General features: G+C 39.8%; 1 protein-coding gene across 2 annotated transcripts in view; it reads left to right on the top strand.

Annotated features, from left to right (window-relative positions):
* Positions 1-17,743, top strand: part of LOC128666760 (zinc finger protein 383-like) — a 65,298-nt gene that overhangs the window by 21,135 nt on the left and 26,420 nt on the right. For both annotated transcript variants that reach the window (XM_053721535.1, XM_053721536.1), the window contains exons 5-6: positions 11,012-11,116; positions 13,185-13,289. In XM_053721535.1, the coding sequence (XP_053577510.1) occupies positions 11,012-11,116; positions 13,185-13,289 (210 nt within the window). The remainder of the gene's footprint in view (positions 1-11,011; positions 11,117-13,184; positions 13,290-17,743) is intronic.

Here is a 17,743-nt window from a genome sequence, read left to right as displayed (position 1 = left end):
TTTTATGCTAGCAATGTTTCTACATGTACAATGACATTTACTGTTTTTTACATACTCGGTTCATCTACTTGATTTCATCTGCAAACATCACATGTTGTTGCTTATATCTAAAAGGTTATGACTGCTATTATGCCTTTAAGTAAACTTACGAGGTCTTTTTAAAATTAAGATTTAATTAATTTTCTTCTGACCGACCCCATACTTAAGTTTATTCTACTGATGAAGGTTTCTTTGTCTCAAAGGATCCTGTATCAGACAGTTTGTTAAAAATTCTCCTTATTTTTCATTTGAACATTTTTTGTTCTTTGTTATGGAAATTTTTCTGTTTATAGCTTTTAGGAGTCTAGTTCTCCTATTAACTATCAGCTAGATTACGAGTTTTGAGTAATATAGGGAAATTACCGACCGCCACAAAAGCTGCGTTATTTCACCTCCCTATAGCGCTACTATTACAGGTTTACAAAAAGCAGGCTTGCGCGGACGATATGGTTGCGTTGAGCTCCATACCTCACCCAAATACATTGACGTGCTCGTGCACGATTTCCCCATAGACATCAATGGGGAGAGCCGCCAAAAAAAAGGCTAACACCTGCGATCGGGGAATGAATGAAGAGCTCCATAACGCAGCCCCATTGATGTCTATGGGGAAAGAAAAAATTATGTTTAAACCTAACACCCTAACACAAACCCCAGAGTCTAAACACCCCTAATCTGCTGCCCCTAACATCGCCGCCACATACATACAGTTATTAACCCCTAATCTGCTGCCCCTAACATCGCCTCCACCTACATACACTTATTAACCCCTAATCTGCTGCCCCTAACATCGCCGCCACCTGCATACAGTTATTAACCCCTAATCTTCTGCCCCTAACATTGCCGCCACCTACATACAGTTATTAACCGCTAATCTGCTGCCCCTAACATCGCTGCCACCTACATACAGGTATTAACCCCTTATCTGCTGCCCCTAATATCGCCGCCACCTACATACAGGTATTAACCCCTAATCTGCTGCCCCTAACATCGCCGCTGTCTACATTAATTATTAATCCCTAATCCGCTGCCCCTAACATCGCTGCCACCTACATTAGTAATTAACCCCTAATCTGCTGCCCCTAACATCGCCGCCACCTACATACGGTTATTAACCCCTAATCTGCTGCCCCTAACATCGCCGCCACCTAAATTACAGTTATTAACCCCTGATCTGCCCGCTCTAACATCGCTGCCACCTACCTACACATATTTACCCCTAATCTGCTGCCCCCAATGTCGCCGCCACTATACTAAAGTTATTAACCCCTAAACCTCTGTCCTCCCACATCACTAACACTACATAAATATATTAACCCCTAACATAACCCTAAGCATAAGTCTAACCCTAACGTAACCCTAACACTCCCTAACTTATCTATAATTAAAATAAATCTAAATAAACCTTTTATTTATTACCTAAATAATTCCTATTTAAAAATAAATACATACTTACCTGTGAAATAAAACCTAAGCTAGCTACAATATAACTAATAGTTATAATATTGTAGCTATCTTAGGTTTTATTTTTATTTCACAGGTAAGTTTTGTATTTATTTTAACTTGCCTTACAATAAAACCTAACATTACAATCAAATCAAATAAATACAATTATCTAAATTACAACAAAAGACACTAAATTACACAAAATAAAAAACAAAATTATCAAAAAAAAACAACGAATTACTCCTAATCAAATAGCCCTATCAAAATAAAAAGCCCCCCAAAAATAATAAAACCCCTAGCCTACACTAAACTGCCAATAGCCCTTAAAAGGGCCTTTTGTGGGGCATTGCCCCAGAGATAACCGCTTTTTTTACCTGGCAATAAAAATTACAAACACCCCCCCAACAGTAAAACCCACCACCCACCCATAAACCTAAGCTAACCATTGCCCTGAAAAGGGCATTTGGATGGGCATTGCCCTTAAAAGGGCATTTACTGTAGCTCTTTTACGGTGACCAAACCCTAAGCTAAAATTAAAACCCACCCAATAAACCCTTAAAAAACCTAACACTAACCCCCGACGATCCATTTAGTTTTCGAAGACCGGCCATCCATCCTCATCCAAGCGGGCAGAAGTCCTCATCCAAGCGGGCAGAAGTCCTCATCCAAGCGGGCAGAAGTCCTCATCCAAGCGGGCAGAAGTCCTCATCCAAGCGGGCAGAAGTCCTCATCCAAGCGGGCAGAAGTCCTCATCCAAGCGGGCAGAAGTCCTCATCCAAGCGGGCAGAAGTCCTCATCCAAGCGGGCAGAAGTCTTCATCCAAGCGGGCAGAAGTCTTCATCCAAGCTGGCAGAAGTCTTCATCCAGACGGCATCTTCTATCTTCATCCATCCGCCGCGGAGCGGGTCCATCTTCAAGACATCCAGCGTGTCGCATCCTCTTTATTCGGTCACCACCGTAAACTGAAGGTTTCCTTTAAGTGATGTCCAATCAGCCAATGGGATAAAAGCTCAATCCTAATGGCTGATTGGATCAGCCAATAGGATTTTTTCCCCTTTAATTCCTATTGGCTGATAGAATTCTATCAGCCAATCGGAATGTAAGGGACGCCATCTTGGATGACGTCACTTAAAGGGGAACTTCAGTTTACAGCGGCGACCGTAAGAAGAGGATGCTCTGCGCCGGATGTCTTGAAGATGGACCCACTCCGCGCCGGATGGATGAAGATAGAAGATGCCGCTTCGATGAGGACTTCTGCCCGCTTCGATGAGGACTTCTGCCCGCTTCGATGAGGACTTCTGCCCGCTTCGATGAGGACTTCTGCCCGCTTCGATGAGGACTTCTGCCCGCTTCGATGAGGACTTCGCCGGCTGGATGAGGATGGATGTCCGGACTTCCAAAACTGTAAGTGGATCGTCGGGGATTAGTGTTAGTTTTTTTTTTTAAGGGTTTATTGGGTGGGTTTTATTTTTAGCTTAGGGTTTGGGCACCGTAAAAGAGCTAAATGCCCTTTTAAGGTAAATGCCCATCCAAATGCCCTTTTCAGGACAATGGTTAGCTTAGGTTTATTTAGATAGAGTTTTATTTGGGGGGTTTGGTTGTGTGGCTGGTGGGTTTTACTTTGGGGGGGTGTTTGTAATTTTTATTGCCAGGTAAAAAAGCTCGGTTTAGGGGTTAATAGGTAGTTTATGGGTGTTAGTATACTTTGTGACAGTTTAGTTATAAGTATTATGGTACAGCTTTGTATCGTAAAACTCATAACTACTGACTTTAAATGGCGGTATGGATCTTGTGGTTTTAGGCTGTACTGCTCACTTTTTGGCCTCCCGGGACTATGGGAGTCCCATTGAAAAAGGACTTTTTTAAAGTGCGGTACTGACGTTGCGTGACGGCCAAAAAGGTGTGTGGTACACCTATACCTACATGACTTGTAATAGCGGCGTTAAGGAAAAAGCAGCGTTATGGGTCATAACGATGCTATTTGAGTCAGAACGCAAAACTCGTAATCTAGCTGTATGTTAATAATCTCTATCAAATCTGGATTTTAACATTTTTGCTTTGAGGTTTTTTCCTATTCAATATACTATCTGTATTATATTCTAGAGAATGGTTATTCTGATTCCCTCTTGGGACTGTACTACTATTTCTATGGAAATTGGTACTTGCTTTCAGGATTCTTTAGAATTTGAATATAACCTTAGTAGAGCATATTCACGTACTGTTTATATTTTTAGCTCAGCTTTATCTGTGGCTGACATTACTGTTCTCTCATCCTTTGTTGAACAGTTAGCATAAGCAGTTTCAGATTCTCAAGCATACAGAGTTACTGTATCTATTATTATGATTTCAAATATATCTCTCTCTTGTTAGGATAATAATTTATTTGATTTCTATTATCGCTACTATTTCTGGAGGTTTAGAGTTTTTTTCTGCCCTACTTTTAGTCCGGTGATGTAGATCAGTTGGTGAATGTCCTGACTGCAAATGCTTGTTCTAGATCCAAGGGTCATAGATTCATTTCCCGGCAGGGTTAATACAGCACTTTGGCCTTTGAGTTCAATTTATTGTGTACCATTTATTTGGGTAATAATAACTACTGTTTTTATCAGCTGCTAATTTGGTTAACTCAGAGTGTAAGCACTGAAGAAGCGTTTTTTTGTATCCTTCTGGGAGAAGAATGCTATATAATGAATTACTAGTTATTAGACTGCATGAAGGTGCGGTTCTCAAATCAGTCCTTCTGGTGGGGGGCAGATTAAATTGTTTTTGGATTAACTCAGTTCAAATTCTATATTATTCTTAGGGTTTGAATAGATTTTTAGAATGAGACCTCCTATGGGAAGAATCTTTCTTTCTCAGTACACTCTGTGAATTTTGTTCAGGAGTAATTATGCCAGTTCATTTTGCAGGAACAGGATTTGGGTTTCTATTCAATTCTATTCTTTGTCCCTAAGAAGATCGGTTTATTCAGTCTATTCTTGGATCTGAAGACTTTTATATTGTTTTGTTAGAGTCTCAACTTTTAAGTTGGCGATTAAAATGACTATTATGCATTTCTGTTAAGGTCATTTCATGTCCATTCCATTTTTCAGGATGTTAATCCTCATATTTTATTTAATTCAGACCACTTGTGGATTCTGAGATTTTCTTTTTAAGCTTTATTAATTTGTCGCTTGTCCATTTGGTTAAGTGACAGCTTTATGAATTTTTTTAAAAGTTCTTGGTGCCCTTCTTTCTGTCTTCAGACAGTAGGGTATTGTGGTGCTTCCTTATTTGGATGGTATATTGGTATAAGCTTAAAAATTTTATTTTATTAAATGAGCAGCGTCTTCAGTCCCTTACGGGTGATTAGACGCGCTTTACAAGTACCCAATACATACATATGAAAGAGCAGTATTCAAATATATGGACTTTTCTTTTTGTGGAATCCTTCATGAATTAACTAAGTTTTGTTTCTTCAAGACATGGTTAGAGGATTTAATTTACCTAAGAGTTTTGTGATTCCTCAGACATGGGTCACTTTTTTGGGGGTTTCTAGATGGCTTTGTGTGTTCATGTCTTTGTCTTTATCGGACATAAGTCAATTGTAAGGGACGTTAGCCTGTCTAACTTACAGTCTAGAACATTTCTTTCAGTGGCTATGTGCATGAAAGTTTTAGGTCTCATGACTGCAGCATCGGGCGTGGTTTCCTTTGCTAGTTTTTCTCTGAGATCTTTTTGCTTTGCATACTGAATCAATGATACAGGGTTTGTTTTTAGATATCACAGTTTATATTTTTAAATCCTAACACTCTACTCTCTCTGTTTTGGTGATTAGTCTATCATCATTTTATTCAGGGGTCCTCCTTTTGTTCGTCCTTCCTGGACTGTATTCTTAATGGATGCAAGTCTTACAGGGTGGGGAGGTGTCTGAGGGTCTTTTGACAGCACAAAAGACCCAGGTACCTTTTCAGGTCCAGGGATCCTCAGGTGGAGATGGTGGATGCATTAGCAGTGTCATGGTTTTGCAACCTGACTACATCTTTCCGCCTCTGTTTAACCCCTTAATGACCACAATGTACCTTGTATGTCACTGGTCGTTAAGGGGTTTTTCAGGACATAATAGCACAAGTCTAGCAAGAACACGCTATTAATGCCCTCTCTTCAGCAGGCTTTGAGGAATAGAGCAGATTCAACGCTGGTGGCAAGACCGCGCTATAAAACAATCAAGTCCCAAAAAAAGGCCAGCGACATACAGGGTACGTCGCTGGTCCTTAAGGGGTTTTTTCTTCCAAAGGTGATTTCCAAGATTATATTGGAACAGTGCCATGTGTTTCTGATAGCATTAGCATGGCCTCACAGGTTTGGTATGTGGATCTTGTTCGGATGTCCAGTTGCCATCCTTGGCTGCTTTCTCTTTGGTCAGCCCTCTTGTTTTAGGGTCTATTTTTCCATCAAGATCTCAAATTTCTAATTTGGGGGTATGGAAATTGTTTAGTCATAGAAGTTTCTCTGACTCAGTTTTTATCGCTATGTTGCAGGCTAATAAGTCTGTTTCAAGGAACATGTATTATCAGGTTTGGAAAACCTATATTTTATAGTGTTCTTCTCATAAATTCTCTTGGCATTCTTTTAGAATTCCTAGGATTTTTCAGTTTCTTCAAGTTGGTTTGGATAAGTTTGTCTTCAAATTTTTTGGAAGGGACAAAAATCTTTCCTAGAAAGATTGTTTAAACGTCCTGATATTCACTGTTTTGTTCAGGCTTTTTGGTTTGTATCAAGCCTGCTCATTTATTAATTCTCCTTTTTTGGAGTTTTAATTTGGTTCCAGGATTTTGTAGGCTCTTTCTTTTCAGCCTATATTTTCTTAAAGATTATCTACTTTATTGGAAAATATTGTTTCTTGTGGCTATCTCTTCTGCTAGAAGAGTTTCTGATTTATCAGCTCTCTCTCTCTTCTGTGTCCCCTTATCTGATTTTTTTCATCTAGATAAGTTGTTTTGTGGACTTCTTCTTTTTTTTGTAAGGTTGTGCATTTGAACAACATTTGTGGAGAAATTATTGTTCCTTCCTTGTTTTCTAATCCTAAAGAATTCTTTGAGAGTTCTTTTCATCCTTTGGATGTGGTAAGAGCTTGTAATTCTTTATTGAGGTTACTAGGATTTCAGAAGACTTCTAGTCTATGTGTTGCTTTTCTAGTTTCAGAGAAGGTTAGAAAGCCTCTGCCATTTCTTTGGCATCCTCGTTAAAGCTTTTGTTTTTCAAGGCTTATTTGGAGGCTGGGTAGGTTCCGCCTCAGAGATTTACAGCTCATTCTGCTAAATTCAGTCGCCATTTCTTGGGCTTTTTCAGAGTGAAGCTTAAGATGTCAAATTTGCAAAGCAGTATTTTGTTCTTCTTTGCATTCTTTTGTTGTTTTTACCATTTTAATGTATTTTGCTTTTTCTAAAGCAGTCTTTGGTAAAAAAAAAAAAGTTATTTAGGCAGCTGTTTCAGGTTGATTCTACTGCTTTTGATTTCAGTTTTTTCAAGAAAAACTTAATTATGGTGTGGATTTAATTTCTCAGTGGAAATAAATGTTATTTTATCCCTCCCTCTCTAGTGACTCTTCTGTGGACTTCCACATCTTGGGTATTTATTTCCCATACGTCACTAGCTCATGGACTCTTGCCAATTACATGAAAGAAAACATAATTTATGTAAGAATTTACCTGATAAATTCATTTCTTTCATATTGGGAAGAGTCCATGAGGCCCACCCTTTTTTATGGTGGTTATGATTTTTTTTGTATAAAGCACAATTATATTTCCAGTTCCTCTTTTTGTTTGCTTTTTTACACCTTTTTCTATCACTCCACTACTTGGCTATTAGTTAAACTGAATTGTGGGTGTGGTGAGGGGTGTATTTATAGGCAATTGAGGTTTGGGTAACTTTGCCCCCTCCTGGTAGGATTGTATATCCCATACGTCACTAGCTCATGGACTCTTGCCAATATGAAAGAAATGAATTTATCAGTTAAGTTCTTACATAAATTATGTTTTTCAATTTTCTGATCGTTTGGGAACAGGGCTATTCTTACATTTCTGCGGTGTTTGTGTTTAGCTGTAATTTTCCTTTTACTCATTTACTGTACCCACACACATTATATACCGTTTTTCTCGCCTTTAAATGGACTTTCTAAAGATACCATTATTTTCATCAAATCATATAATTTACTATAAATAAAATTATGAAATACGATGAAAAAATGGAAAAAAAAAATCACACTTTTTCTAACTTTGACCCCAAAATCTGTTACACATCTACAACCACCAAAAAACAACCATACTAAATAGTTACTAAATTTTGTCCTGAGTTTAGAAATACCCAATGTTTACATGTTCTTTGCTTTTTTTTTTGCAAGTTATAGGGCAATAAATACAAGTAGCACTTTGCTCTTTCCAAACCATTTTTTTTTTTTTTTCAAAATTAGCGATAGTTACATTGGAACACTGATATCTGTCAGAAATCCCTAAATATCCCTTGACATGTATGTATGTATGTGTGTATATATATATATATATATATATATATATATATATATATATATATATATATATATATATATATATATATATATATATATATATATATATATATATATATATAAAATTCAATTTTTTTTATTTATTTTTTTAGAAAACAACCCAAAGTATTGATCTAGGCCCATTTTGGTATATTTCATGCCACCATTTCACCGCCAAATGTGATCAAATTAAAGAGTTCACTTTTTCACAAACTTTAGGTTTCTCACTGAAATTATTTACAAACAGCTTGTGCAATTATGGCACACATGGTTGTAAATGCTTCTCTGGGATCCCCTTTGTTCAGAAATAGCAGACATATATGGTTTTGGCGTTGCTTTTTGGCAATTAGAAGGCCGCTAAATTCCGCTGCGCACCACACTTGTATTATGCCCAGCAGTGAAGGGGTTAATTAGGGAGCTTGTAGGGAGCTTGCAGGGTTAATTTTAGTGTAGAGATCAGCCTCCCACCTGACACATCCCACTCCCTGATCCCTCCCAAACAGCTATCCCTCCCCCACCCCACAATTGTCTACGCCATCTTAAGTACTGGCAGAAAGTCTGCCAGTACTAAAATAAGTTGTTGTTTTTTTATTTATCTTTTTTTTTAAAAGATATTCTGCTGTGTAGTATCCCCCCTTAGCCCCCAACCTCCCTGATCCCCCCCCAAACAACTCTCTTACCCTCCCCCTCTACCTTATTGTACGCCATCTTGGGTACTGGCAGCTGTCTGCCAGTACCCACTTTGCCATAAAAAATTTTTTTTTCTATTTTTAAATATTTTTGTGTAGTGTAGCTGCCCCCCCTCAATAACCAACCCCCACCCCCTCCCAGATCCCTTAGATACAATTTCCCCCCTCTCTCTCTCTCTCACCTTAACCTAAGCAAAATCAAATTGTGCCATAGAGTAGCGTTCCCACCTGCCCCTGCGCTCGGGTGCGCTCCCGGCGCCCCTGCACATTATCCCGCCCCCGTCTGTCGCACTTCCCCCATCGATGGCCGTCCACCCGCCTCCCTGCAACGGCTACCACCCACCAATGATCGTGACCATTAATGTCCGATGCAGAGAGGGCCACAGAGTGGCTCTTTCTGCATCGGATGGCTAAAAAATGTTATTGCAGGATGCCTCAATATCTAGGCATCACTGCAATAACATGAAAGCGGCTGGAAGCGATCAGGATCGCTTCCACCGCTTGACAACACTAACGACGTACAGGGTATGTCCTTGGTCGTTAACGACCGTTTTTTTTTTCTAGGTTGTACCCTGTACGTCGGTCGTTAAGGGGTTAAAAGCTTCACCTCCTTCCGTTCTCAACTTAAACTCCTCAGGGTAAGTTAGAATAGATGTCAGTTTGGTGAATGCAGCAGCTGTGCCAATAGTCTCAGTCCACGGGTTTCGCCCTTCTTTATCAAGTCGTAATGGAGTCTTCAATTTAAGCAAGTATTTCATACTTCATGACTGAAAGTCCCCTTTATTTGTTCCACTGGTAAATCCTAACATTTCACAAACACTAGGATTTACTATCACTGTAACTATAATAACAGCCAAATGCCAATAGAGTACACTTTGTCACTGCATATTGGAACAGTCCCTCCTAATACTGTCCATTCACCTCCCAGAATCCCCAAACTAATGGTCTATCTGCATAAGTATCTATCTACAGGGCACAGGTGAGTGTATGTGTGTGATGTGTATGAGGGATACAGGGTACAGGTGAGTGTATGTGTGTGATGTGTATAAGGAATAAAGGGTACAGGTGAGTGTATGTGTCTGAGGGATACTGGGTACAGGTGAGTGTATATGTGTGATGTACTGAGGGATACAGGGTACAGGTGAGTGTAGGTGTGTGATGTGTCTGAGGGATACAGGGTACAGGTGAGTGTAGGTGTGTGATGTGTCTGAGGGATACATGGTACAGATGAGTGTATATGTGTGTGATGTGTCTGAGGGATACAGGGTACAGGTGAGTGTATGTGTGTGATGTATCTGAGGGATACATGGTACAGATGAGTGTATATGTGTGTGATGTGTCTGAGGGATACAGGGTACAGGTGAGTGCATGTGTGTGATGTGTATGAGGGATACAGGGTACAGGTGAGTGTATGTGTGTGATGTGTCTGAGGGATACAGGGTACAGGTGAGTGTATGTGTGTGATGTGTCTGAGGGATACAGGGTACAGGTGAGTGTATGTGTGTGATGTGTCTGAGGGATACAGGGTACAGGTGAGTGTATGTGTGTGATGTGTCTGAGGGATATAGGGTACAGGTGAGTGTATATGTGTGTGATGTGTCTGAGGGATACAGGGTACAGGTGAGTGTATATGTGGGATGTGTGTGAGGGATACAGGGTACAGGTGAGTGTATGTGTGGGATGTGTGTGAGGGATACAGGGTACAGGTGAGTGTATGTGTGTGGTGTGTCTGAGGGATACAGGGTACAGGTGAGTGTATGTGTGTGGTGTGTCTGAGGGATACAGGGTACAGGTGAGTGTATGTGTGTGATGTGTCTGAGGGATACAGGGTACAGGTGAGTGTATGTGTGTGATGTGTCTGAGGGATACAGGGTACAGGTGAGTGTATGTGTGTGATGTGTCTGAGGGATACAGGGTACAGGTGAGTGTATGTGTGTGATGTGTCTGAGGGATACAGGGTACAGGTGAGTATACGTGTGTGATGTGTCTGAGGGATACAGGGTACAGGTACAGGGTACAGGTGAGTGTATGTGTGTGATCTGTCTGAGGTATACAGGGTACAGGTGAGGGATGCAGGGTACAGGTGAGTGTATGTGTGATGAGTCTGAGGGATACATGGTACAGGTGAGTCGTGAGTATACGTGTGTGATGTGTCTGAGGGATACAGGGTACAGGTGAGTGTATATGTGTGTGATGTGTCTGAGGGATACAGGGTACAAGTAACAATCAGACATTACAATTTCTTTGTGCAGTGCTAAAAAGCTAAAATGTGACCATATTTATATGATCTATACAGATGATGTTAAGACTGAAGTTACACTTAAAGCTGAACAAACAGATGATCTGTATATAGAGAAACTGGAAGTTGTGAAACAGGAAATCGAGGACAATATCAGTACAGGTGAGTGTATTTGTGTGATGTGTCCGGGATACAGGGTACAGGTGAGTGTACTTGTGTGATGTTTCTGAGGGATACAGGGTACAGGTGAGTGTATGTGTGTGATGTTTCTGAGGGATACAGGGTACAGGTGAGTGTACGTGTGTGATGTGTCTGAGGGATACAGAGTACAGGTGAGTGTATGTGTGTGATCTGTCTGAGGTATACAGGGTACAGGTGAGGGATACAGAGTACAGGTGAGTGTATGTGTGTGATCTGTCTGAGGTATACAGGGTACAGGTGAGGGATGCAGGGTACAGGTGAGTGTATGTGTGAGTCTGAGGGATACATGGTACAGGTGAGTCGTGAGTATACGTGTGTCATGTGTCAGACACATCACACACATACACTCACCTGTACCCTGTATCCCTCAGACAGATCACACACATACACTCACCTGTACCCTGTATCGCTCAGAGGGATACAGGGTACAGGTGAGTGTATGTGTGTGATGTGTCTGAGGGACACAGGGTACAGGTGAGTGTATGTGTGTGATGTGTCTGAGGGATACAGGGTACAGGTGAGTGTATGTGTGTGATGTGTCTGAGGGATACAGGGTACAGGTGAGTGTATGTGTGTGATGTGTCTGAGGGACACAGGGTACAGGTGAGTGTATGTGTGTGATGTGTCTGAGGGATACAGGGTACAGGTGAGTGTATATGTGTGATGTGTCTGAGGGATACAGGGTACAGGTGAGTGTATGATTTGTGATGTGTCTGAGGGATCCAGGGTACAGGTGAGTGTATGTGTGTGATGTGTCTGAGGGATCCAGGGTACAGGTGAGTGTATGTGTGTGATGTGTCTGAGGGACACAGGGTACAGGTGAGTGTATGTGTGTGATGTGTCTGAGGGATACAGGGTACAGGTGAGTGTATATGTGTGATGTGTCTGAGGGATACAGGGTACAGGTGAGTGTATGTGTGTGATGTGTCTGAGGGACACAGGGTACAGGTGAGTGTATGTGTGTGATGTGTCTGAGGGATACAGGGTACAGGTGAGTGTATATGTGTGATGTGTCTGAGGGATACAGGGTACAGGTGAGTGTATGATTTGTGATGTGTCTGAGGGATCCAGGGTACAGGTGAGTGTATGTGTGTGATGTGTCTGAGGGATCCAGGGTACAGGTGAGTGTATGTGTGTGATGTGTCTGAGGGATAAAGGGTACAGGTGAGTGTATGTGTGTGATGTGTCTGAGGGATACAGGGTACAGGTGAGTGTATGTGTGTGATGTGTCTGAGGGATAAAGGGTACAGGTGAGTGGATGTGTGTGATGTGTCTGAGGGATAAAGGGTACAGGTGAGTGGATGTGTGTGATGTGTCTGAGGGATACAGGGTACAGGTGAGTGTATGTGTGTGATGTGTCTGAGGGATACAGGGTACAGGTGAGTGTATGTGTGTGATGTGTCTGAGGGACAAAGGGTACAGGCGAGTGTATGTGTGTGATGTGTCTGAGGGATACAGGGTACAGGCGAGTGTATGTGTGTGTGATGTGTCTGAGGGATCCAGGGTACAGGTGAGTGTATGTGTGTGGTGTGTCTGAGAGATAAAGGGTACAGGTGAGTGTATGTGTGTGATGTGTCTGAGGGATACAAGGTACAGATGAGTGTATGTGTGTGATGTGTATGAGGGATACAGGGTACAGGTGAGTATATGTGTGTGATGTGTCTGAGGGATACAGGGTACAGGTGAGTGTATGTGTGTGAGGGATACAGGGCACAGGTGAGTGTATGTGTGTGATGTGTCTGAGGGTTACAGGGTACAGGTGAGTGTATGTGTGTGAGGGATACAGGGCACAGGTGAGTGTATGTGTGTGATGTGTCTGAGGGATGCAGGGTACAGGTGAGTGTATGTATGTGTGATGTGTCTGAGGGATAAAGGGTACAGGTGAGTGTATGTGTGTGATGTGTCTCAGGGATACAGGGTAATGGTGATTGTATACGTGTGTGATGTGTCTGAGGGACACAAGGCACAGTTAAGTGTACATTTCCTTGTGCATTGATAAAAAGTGACCATATTTATATGATCTATACAGGTTATGTTAAGACTGAAGTTACACTTAATGCTGAACATACAGATGATCTGTATATAGAGAAACTGGAAGCTGTGAAACAGGAAATCAGTGATGATATAATTACAGGTGAGTGCACTTGTGTGATGCGCCTGTCCCACTAGGTACTGGAAGTTTTTTTTTAAGGAAGACTAATTCACTTTTAGATCCACTATGAACCCTCCATCTAAACCACATAGATGTTCCAGTTATTTGTTGTTGATTGTGATATAATTTATGTAGGACTGAAATCCAAGTATATAAAGATTTTAGCACAGGGGTATGATATGACTCAGTGAAAGGGTTAAACTTGCTCACTTCACGTTTGATTTTAATGTTTCTCTTTTTATTACCGAACAAAAAAAAATCTCTCCCACAAGCAATATATGGTAAGATAATTAAAGGGAAAGTCCAGCCACAATTGGAATCCACATGGATGCATTTCAGTTGTGAATAGAAGCATTTCCGTAATATAGATGCAGTAGCAAAAATGTTTCTAGTAAAAGCTATAGCTGTTTCAAAAGTGTATTCAAGTATGCACCGTGCACCAGCATTTTATACACAGCACTTGCTGAGAGAGCCTAAGGTGCTTGTTCCATCTGGTAATGATTCAGTTTGTTAATTGCTGACATGATACAAGCCCCACTGGTGCTCTGAGCAGCTGCAGTTGTTAAATGCTGGTGCACTGAGAATAGCTATCAGTGCTTCACATGCACGTGCAAATACAAATGTTAGCACTAAACCAGTGATAACTTTTACTAGAAGCATTTTTGCCAATACATTTATATTGTAAATATGTTTCTATTCAAAGATTTAATTTATTTATTTGCATTTAAAATTTGACCATAATGTCCCTTTAAAGGGACAGTCTACACTAAAATTGCTATGTTTTAAACAGATAGATAACGTCGTTCCTACCCATTCCCCAGCTTTGCACAACCAACATTGTTATAATAATATAATTTACTAACATTTAAACCTCTACATTCTTGCCTGTTTCTAAGCCACTATATACAGCCTCTTATCACATGCTTTTTATTTGCTTTTCACAACTGGACACTGCTAGTTCATGTGGGCCATATAAATAACATTGTGTTCCTGCCCGGGGAGTTGTTTAAGAGTCAGCACAACACAGTACTAAATGCTAGTCCATACATAATAAATAAGTCATGTGATCAGGGGACTGTCAGAAGAGGCTTAGATACAAGGTAATCACAGAGGTAAAAAGTATATTAATATAACTGTGTTGGTTATGAAAAACTGGGCAATGGGTAATAAAGGGATCATCTATCTTTTAAAACGATAAAAAATATATTGTAGACTGCCCCTTTAAGTCTTTCCTTATCAATTATGATTTTTAAACAGTCATTTGTTTAGAAGCCTCCTTTATATAGTTTGTAATATAATAAATGGTGTCACCAGATCTGTACACAGTATACAAGGTGAGGTCTGTCTTGTGATCTATAAAGTGGCATAAAACGTCAATTGTTCTGCTGCTAACACCTCTCTATATACAGCCCAGAGGCAGAATTTTTTTTCACTTTCTGCAATGAGATTTTTTTTAGTGAGAATATTTCTGCAGGCCATTTTTTTGTTTTGTTTTCAAAAGAGCTTTATTGTTGATATAAGGTAGATAACATATCAAGATCATCTGATCCACAAAAATACGGAAACTATACATAAAAAAGTCAATGTGAAAATATCCTTTTCAATAAACAGGTAAACATTGAGTACAATATCAAGAGTAAAGTCCACTAGCATAGAGCAGAAGCTCTTTGTATATTCCAATTGTAACAGACGGTTTTCTTGTTCTCAGGCCCTGGGTGGGCAACTTAAAGAACACATTGAGGTCCGGGTGTTCATTGTCTGTTATCAACTTGAGTTTTACAGGGTAAAACTATTCTCATATTCCTATCAATCAACCATGACTATGAAAATAAACATTTCAACTAAATTGTTTATAATAAAATGAATACTTTGTTAACAACAGTCGATTCCTGCAGGCCATTTTTAAATAAAATTCAATTTTAAATTAGGCAGTTACACTAAAGCACCAGTTCGATTGCAATGTGTTGGTTAACTAAAGAATAAAACCATTTTTAACGTTTTATAATATTGTGCAGTAGTTGAAAATTGCATTGCAAATTAGCTGCAGACAAACTAAATTATAAAATGTCTCTTGAATAAATTTGTTTCCTTTTCTCTTGGTCTAACATAGAAATGTAATAAAAAGGTGCAATCCTCATAATAACGTCTTACATTCAGAACAAACAGCTTTGCAGACTGTGAAAGGCTAGGGGAGTGTTTGAAAAAAGCCAGTTCATAATCAATGCACCGCTGCTTTACAGTGCTACTGCATATTTGTTAACTTCAAACAGCACTTTTCTCTTGATGCACTGGAACACTTAAAGGGACACTGTACCCAATTTTTTTCTTTAATGATTCAGATAGAGCATGCAATTTTAAGCAACTTTCTAATTTACTCCTATGATCAAATTTTATTCATTCTCTGGGTATCTTTATTTTAAAGGCAAGAATTTAAGTTTAGATGCCGGCCCATTTTTGGTGAACAACCTGGGTTGTCCTTGCTGATTGGACAGCACCAATAAACAAGTGCTGTCCATGGTTCTGAACCACAAATTGGCTGGCTCCTTAGCTTAGATGCCTTCTTTTTCAAATAAAGAAAGCAAGAGAACGAAGAAAACTTGATAATAGGAGTAAATTAGAAAGTTGCTTAAAATTGCTTGCTCTATATGAATCACAAAAGAAAAAAATTGGGTTCAGTGTCCCTTTAACCCCTTAATGACCACAGCACTTTTCCATTTTCTGTCCGTTTGGGACCAAGGCTATTTTTACATTTCTGCGGTGTTTGTGTTTAGCTGTAATTTTCCCCTTACTCATTTACTGTACCCACACATATTATATACCGTTTTTCTCGCCATTAAATGGACTTTCAAAATATACCATTATTTTCATGATATCTTATAATTTACTATAAAAAAATTATAAAATATGAGGAAAAAATGGAAAAAAACACACTTTTTCTAACTTTGACCCCCAAAATCTGTTATACATCTACAACCACCAAAAAAAACATATGCTAAATAGTTTCTAAATTTTGTCCTGAGTTTAGAAATACCCAATGTTTACATGTTCTTTGCTTTTTTTGCAAGTTATAGGGCCATAAATACAAGTAGCACTTTGCTATTTCCAAACCACTTTTTTTCAGAATTAGCGATAGTTATATTGGGACACTGATATCTTTCAGGAATCCCTGAATATCCATTGACATGTATATATTTTTTTTTAGAAGACATCCCAAAGTATTGATCTAGGCCCATTTTGGTATATTTCATACCACCATTTCACCACCAAATGCGATCAAATAAAAAAAAATTGTTCACTTTTTCACAATTTTTTTCACAAACTTTAGGTTTCTCACTGAAATTATTTACAAAAAACTTATGCAATTATAGCATACATGGTTGTAAATGCTTCTCTGGGATCCCCTTTGTTCATAAATAGCAGACATATATGGCTTTGGTTTTGCTTTTTACTAATTAGAAGGCTGCTAAATGCGACTGCGCACCACACGTGTATTATGCCCAGCAGTGAAGGGGTTAATTAGGGAGCATGTAGGGAGCTTCTAGGGTTAATTTTAGCTTCAGTGTAGTGTAGTAGACAACCCCAAGTATTGATCTAGGCCCATTTTGGTATATTTCATGCCACCATTTCACCGCCAAATGCAATGCAATTAAAAAAAACGCTAAATTTTTCACAATTTTAGGTTTCTCACTAAAATTATTTACAAACAGCATGTGCAATTATGGCACAAATGGTTGTAAATGGTTCTCTCGGATCCCCTTTGTTCAGAAATAACAGACATATATGACTTTGGCGTTGCTTTTTGGTAATTAGAAGGCCGCTAAATGCTGCTGCGCATCACACGTGTATTATGGCTAGCAGTGAAGGGGTTAATTAGGTAGTTTGTAGGGAGCTTGCAGGGTTAATTTTAGCTTTAGTGTAGAGATCAGACTCCCACCTGACACATCAGACCCCCTGATCCCTCCCAAACAGCTCCCTTCCCTCCCCCACCCCACGATTGTCCCCGCCATCTTAAGTACTGGCAGAAAGTCTGCCAGTACTAAAATAAAAGTGTTTTTTTTTTAAAAAATAAAATACATTTTTAGCATATTTACATATGCTACTTTGTAGGATCCCCCCTTAGCCCCCAACCTCCCTGATCCCCCCCCCAAAACAGCTCTCTAACCCCCCCTCTGCCTTATTGGGGGCCATCTTGGGTACTGGCAGCTGTCTGCCAGTACCCAGTTTGCAAGAAAAATTGTTTTTTTTTTAATGATTATGTTATGCTTCCCCCCCCCCCACAGACCAATCCCCCACCCCCTGATTAAGGTATTTTATATATATATAAAAACTAATTTTTATTAACTTTTTTAAATTTTAATACAAACTTTTTTTCTGTAGTGTAGCGGTTCCCACCCGCTCCCTCCCCGTGCATGCGCCCGCCCCCGCCCTCCCGTGCG

Source organism: Bombina bombina, chromosome 7 (genome assembly GCF_027579735.1).
Source record: "Bombina bombina isolate aBomBom1 chromosome 7, aBomBom1.pri, whole genome shotgun sequence".
Lineage (NCBI taxonomy): Eukaryota > Metazoa > Chordata > Amphibia > Anura > Bombinatoridae > Bombina > Bombina bombina.
The sequence above is the reverse complement of the archived record's forward strand: the minus strand, read 5'-3'. Positions and strand labels throughout refer to the sequence as shown.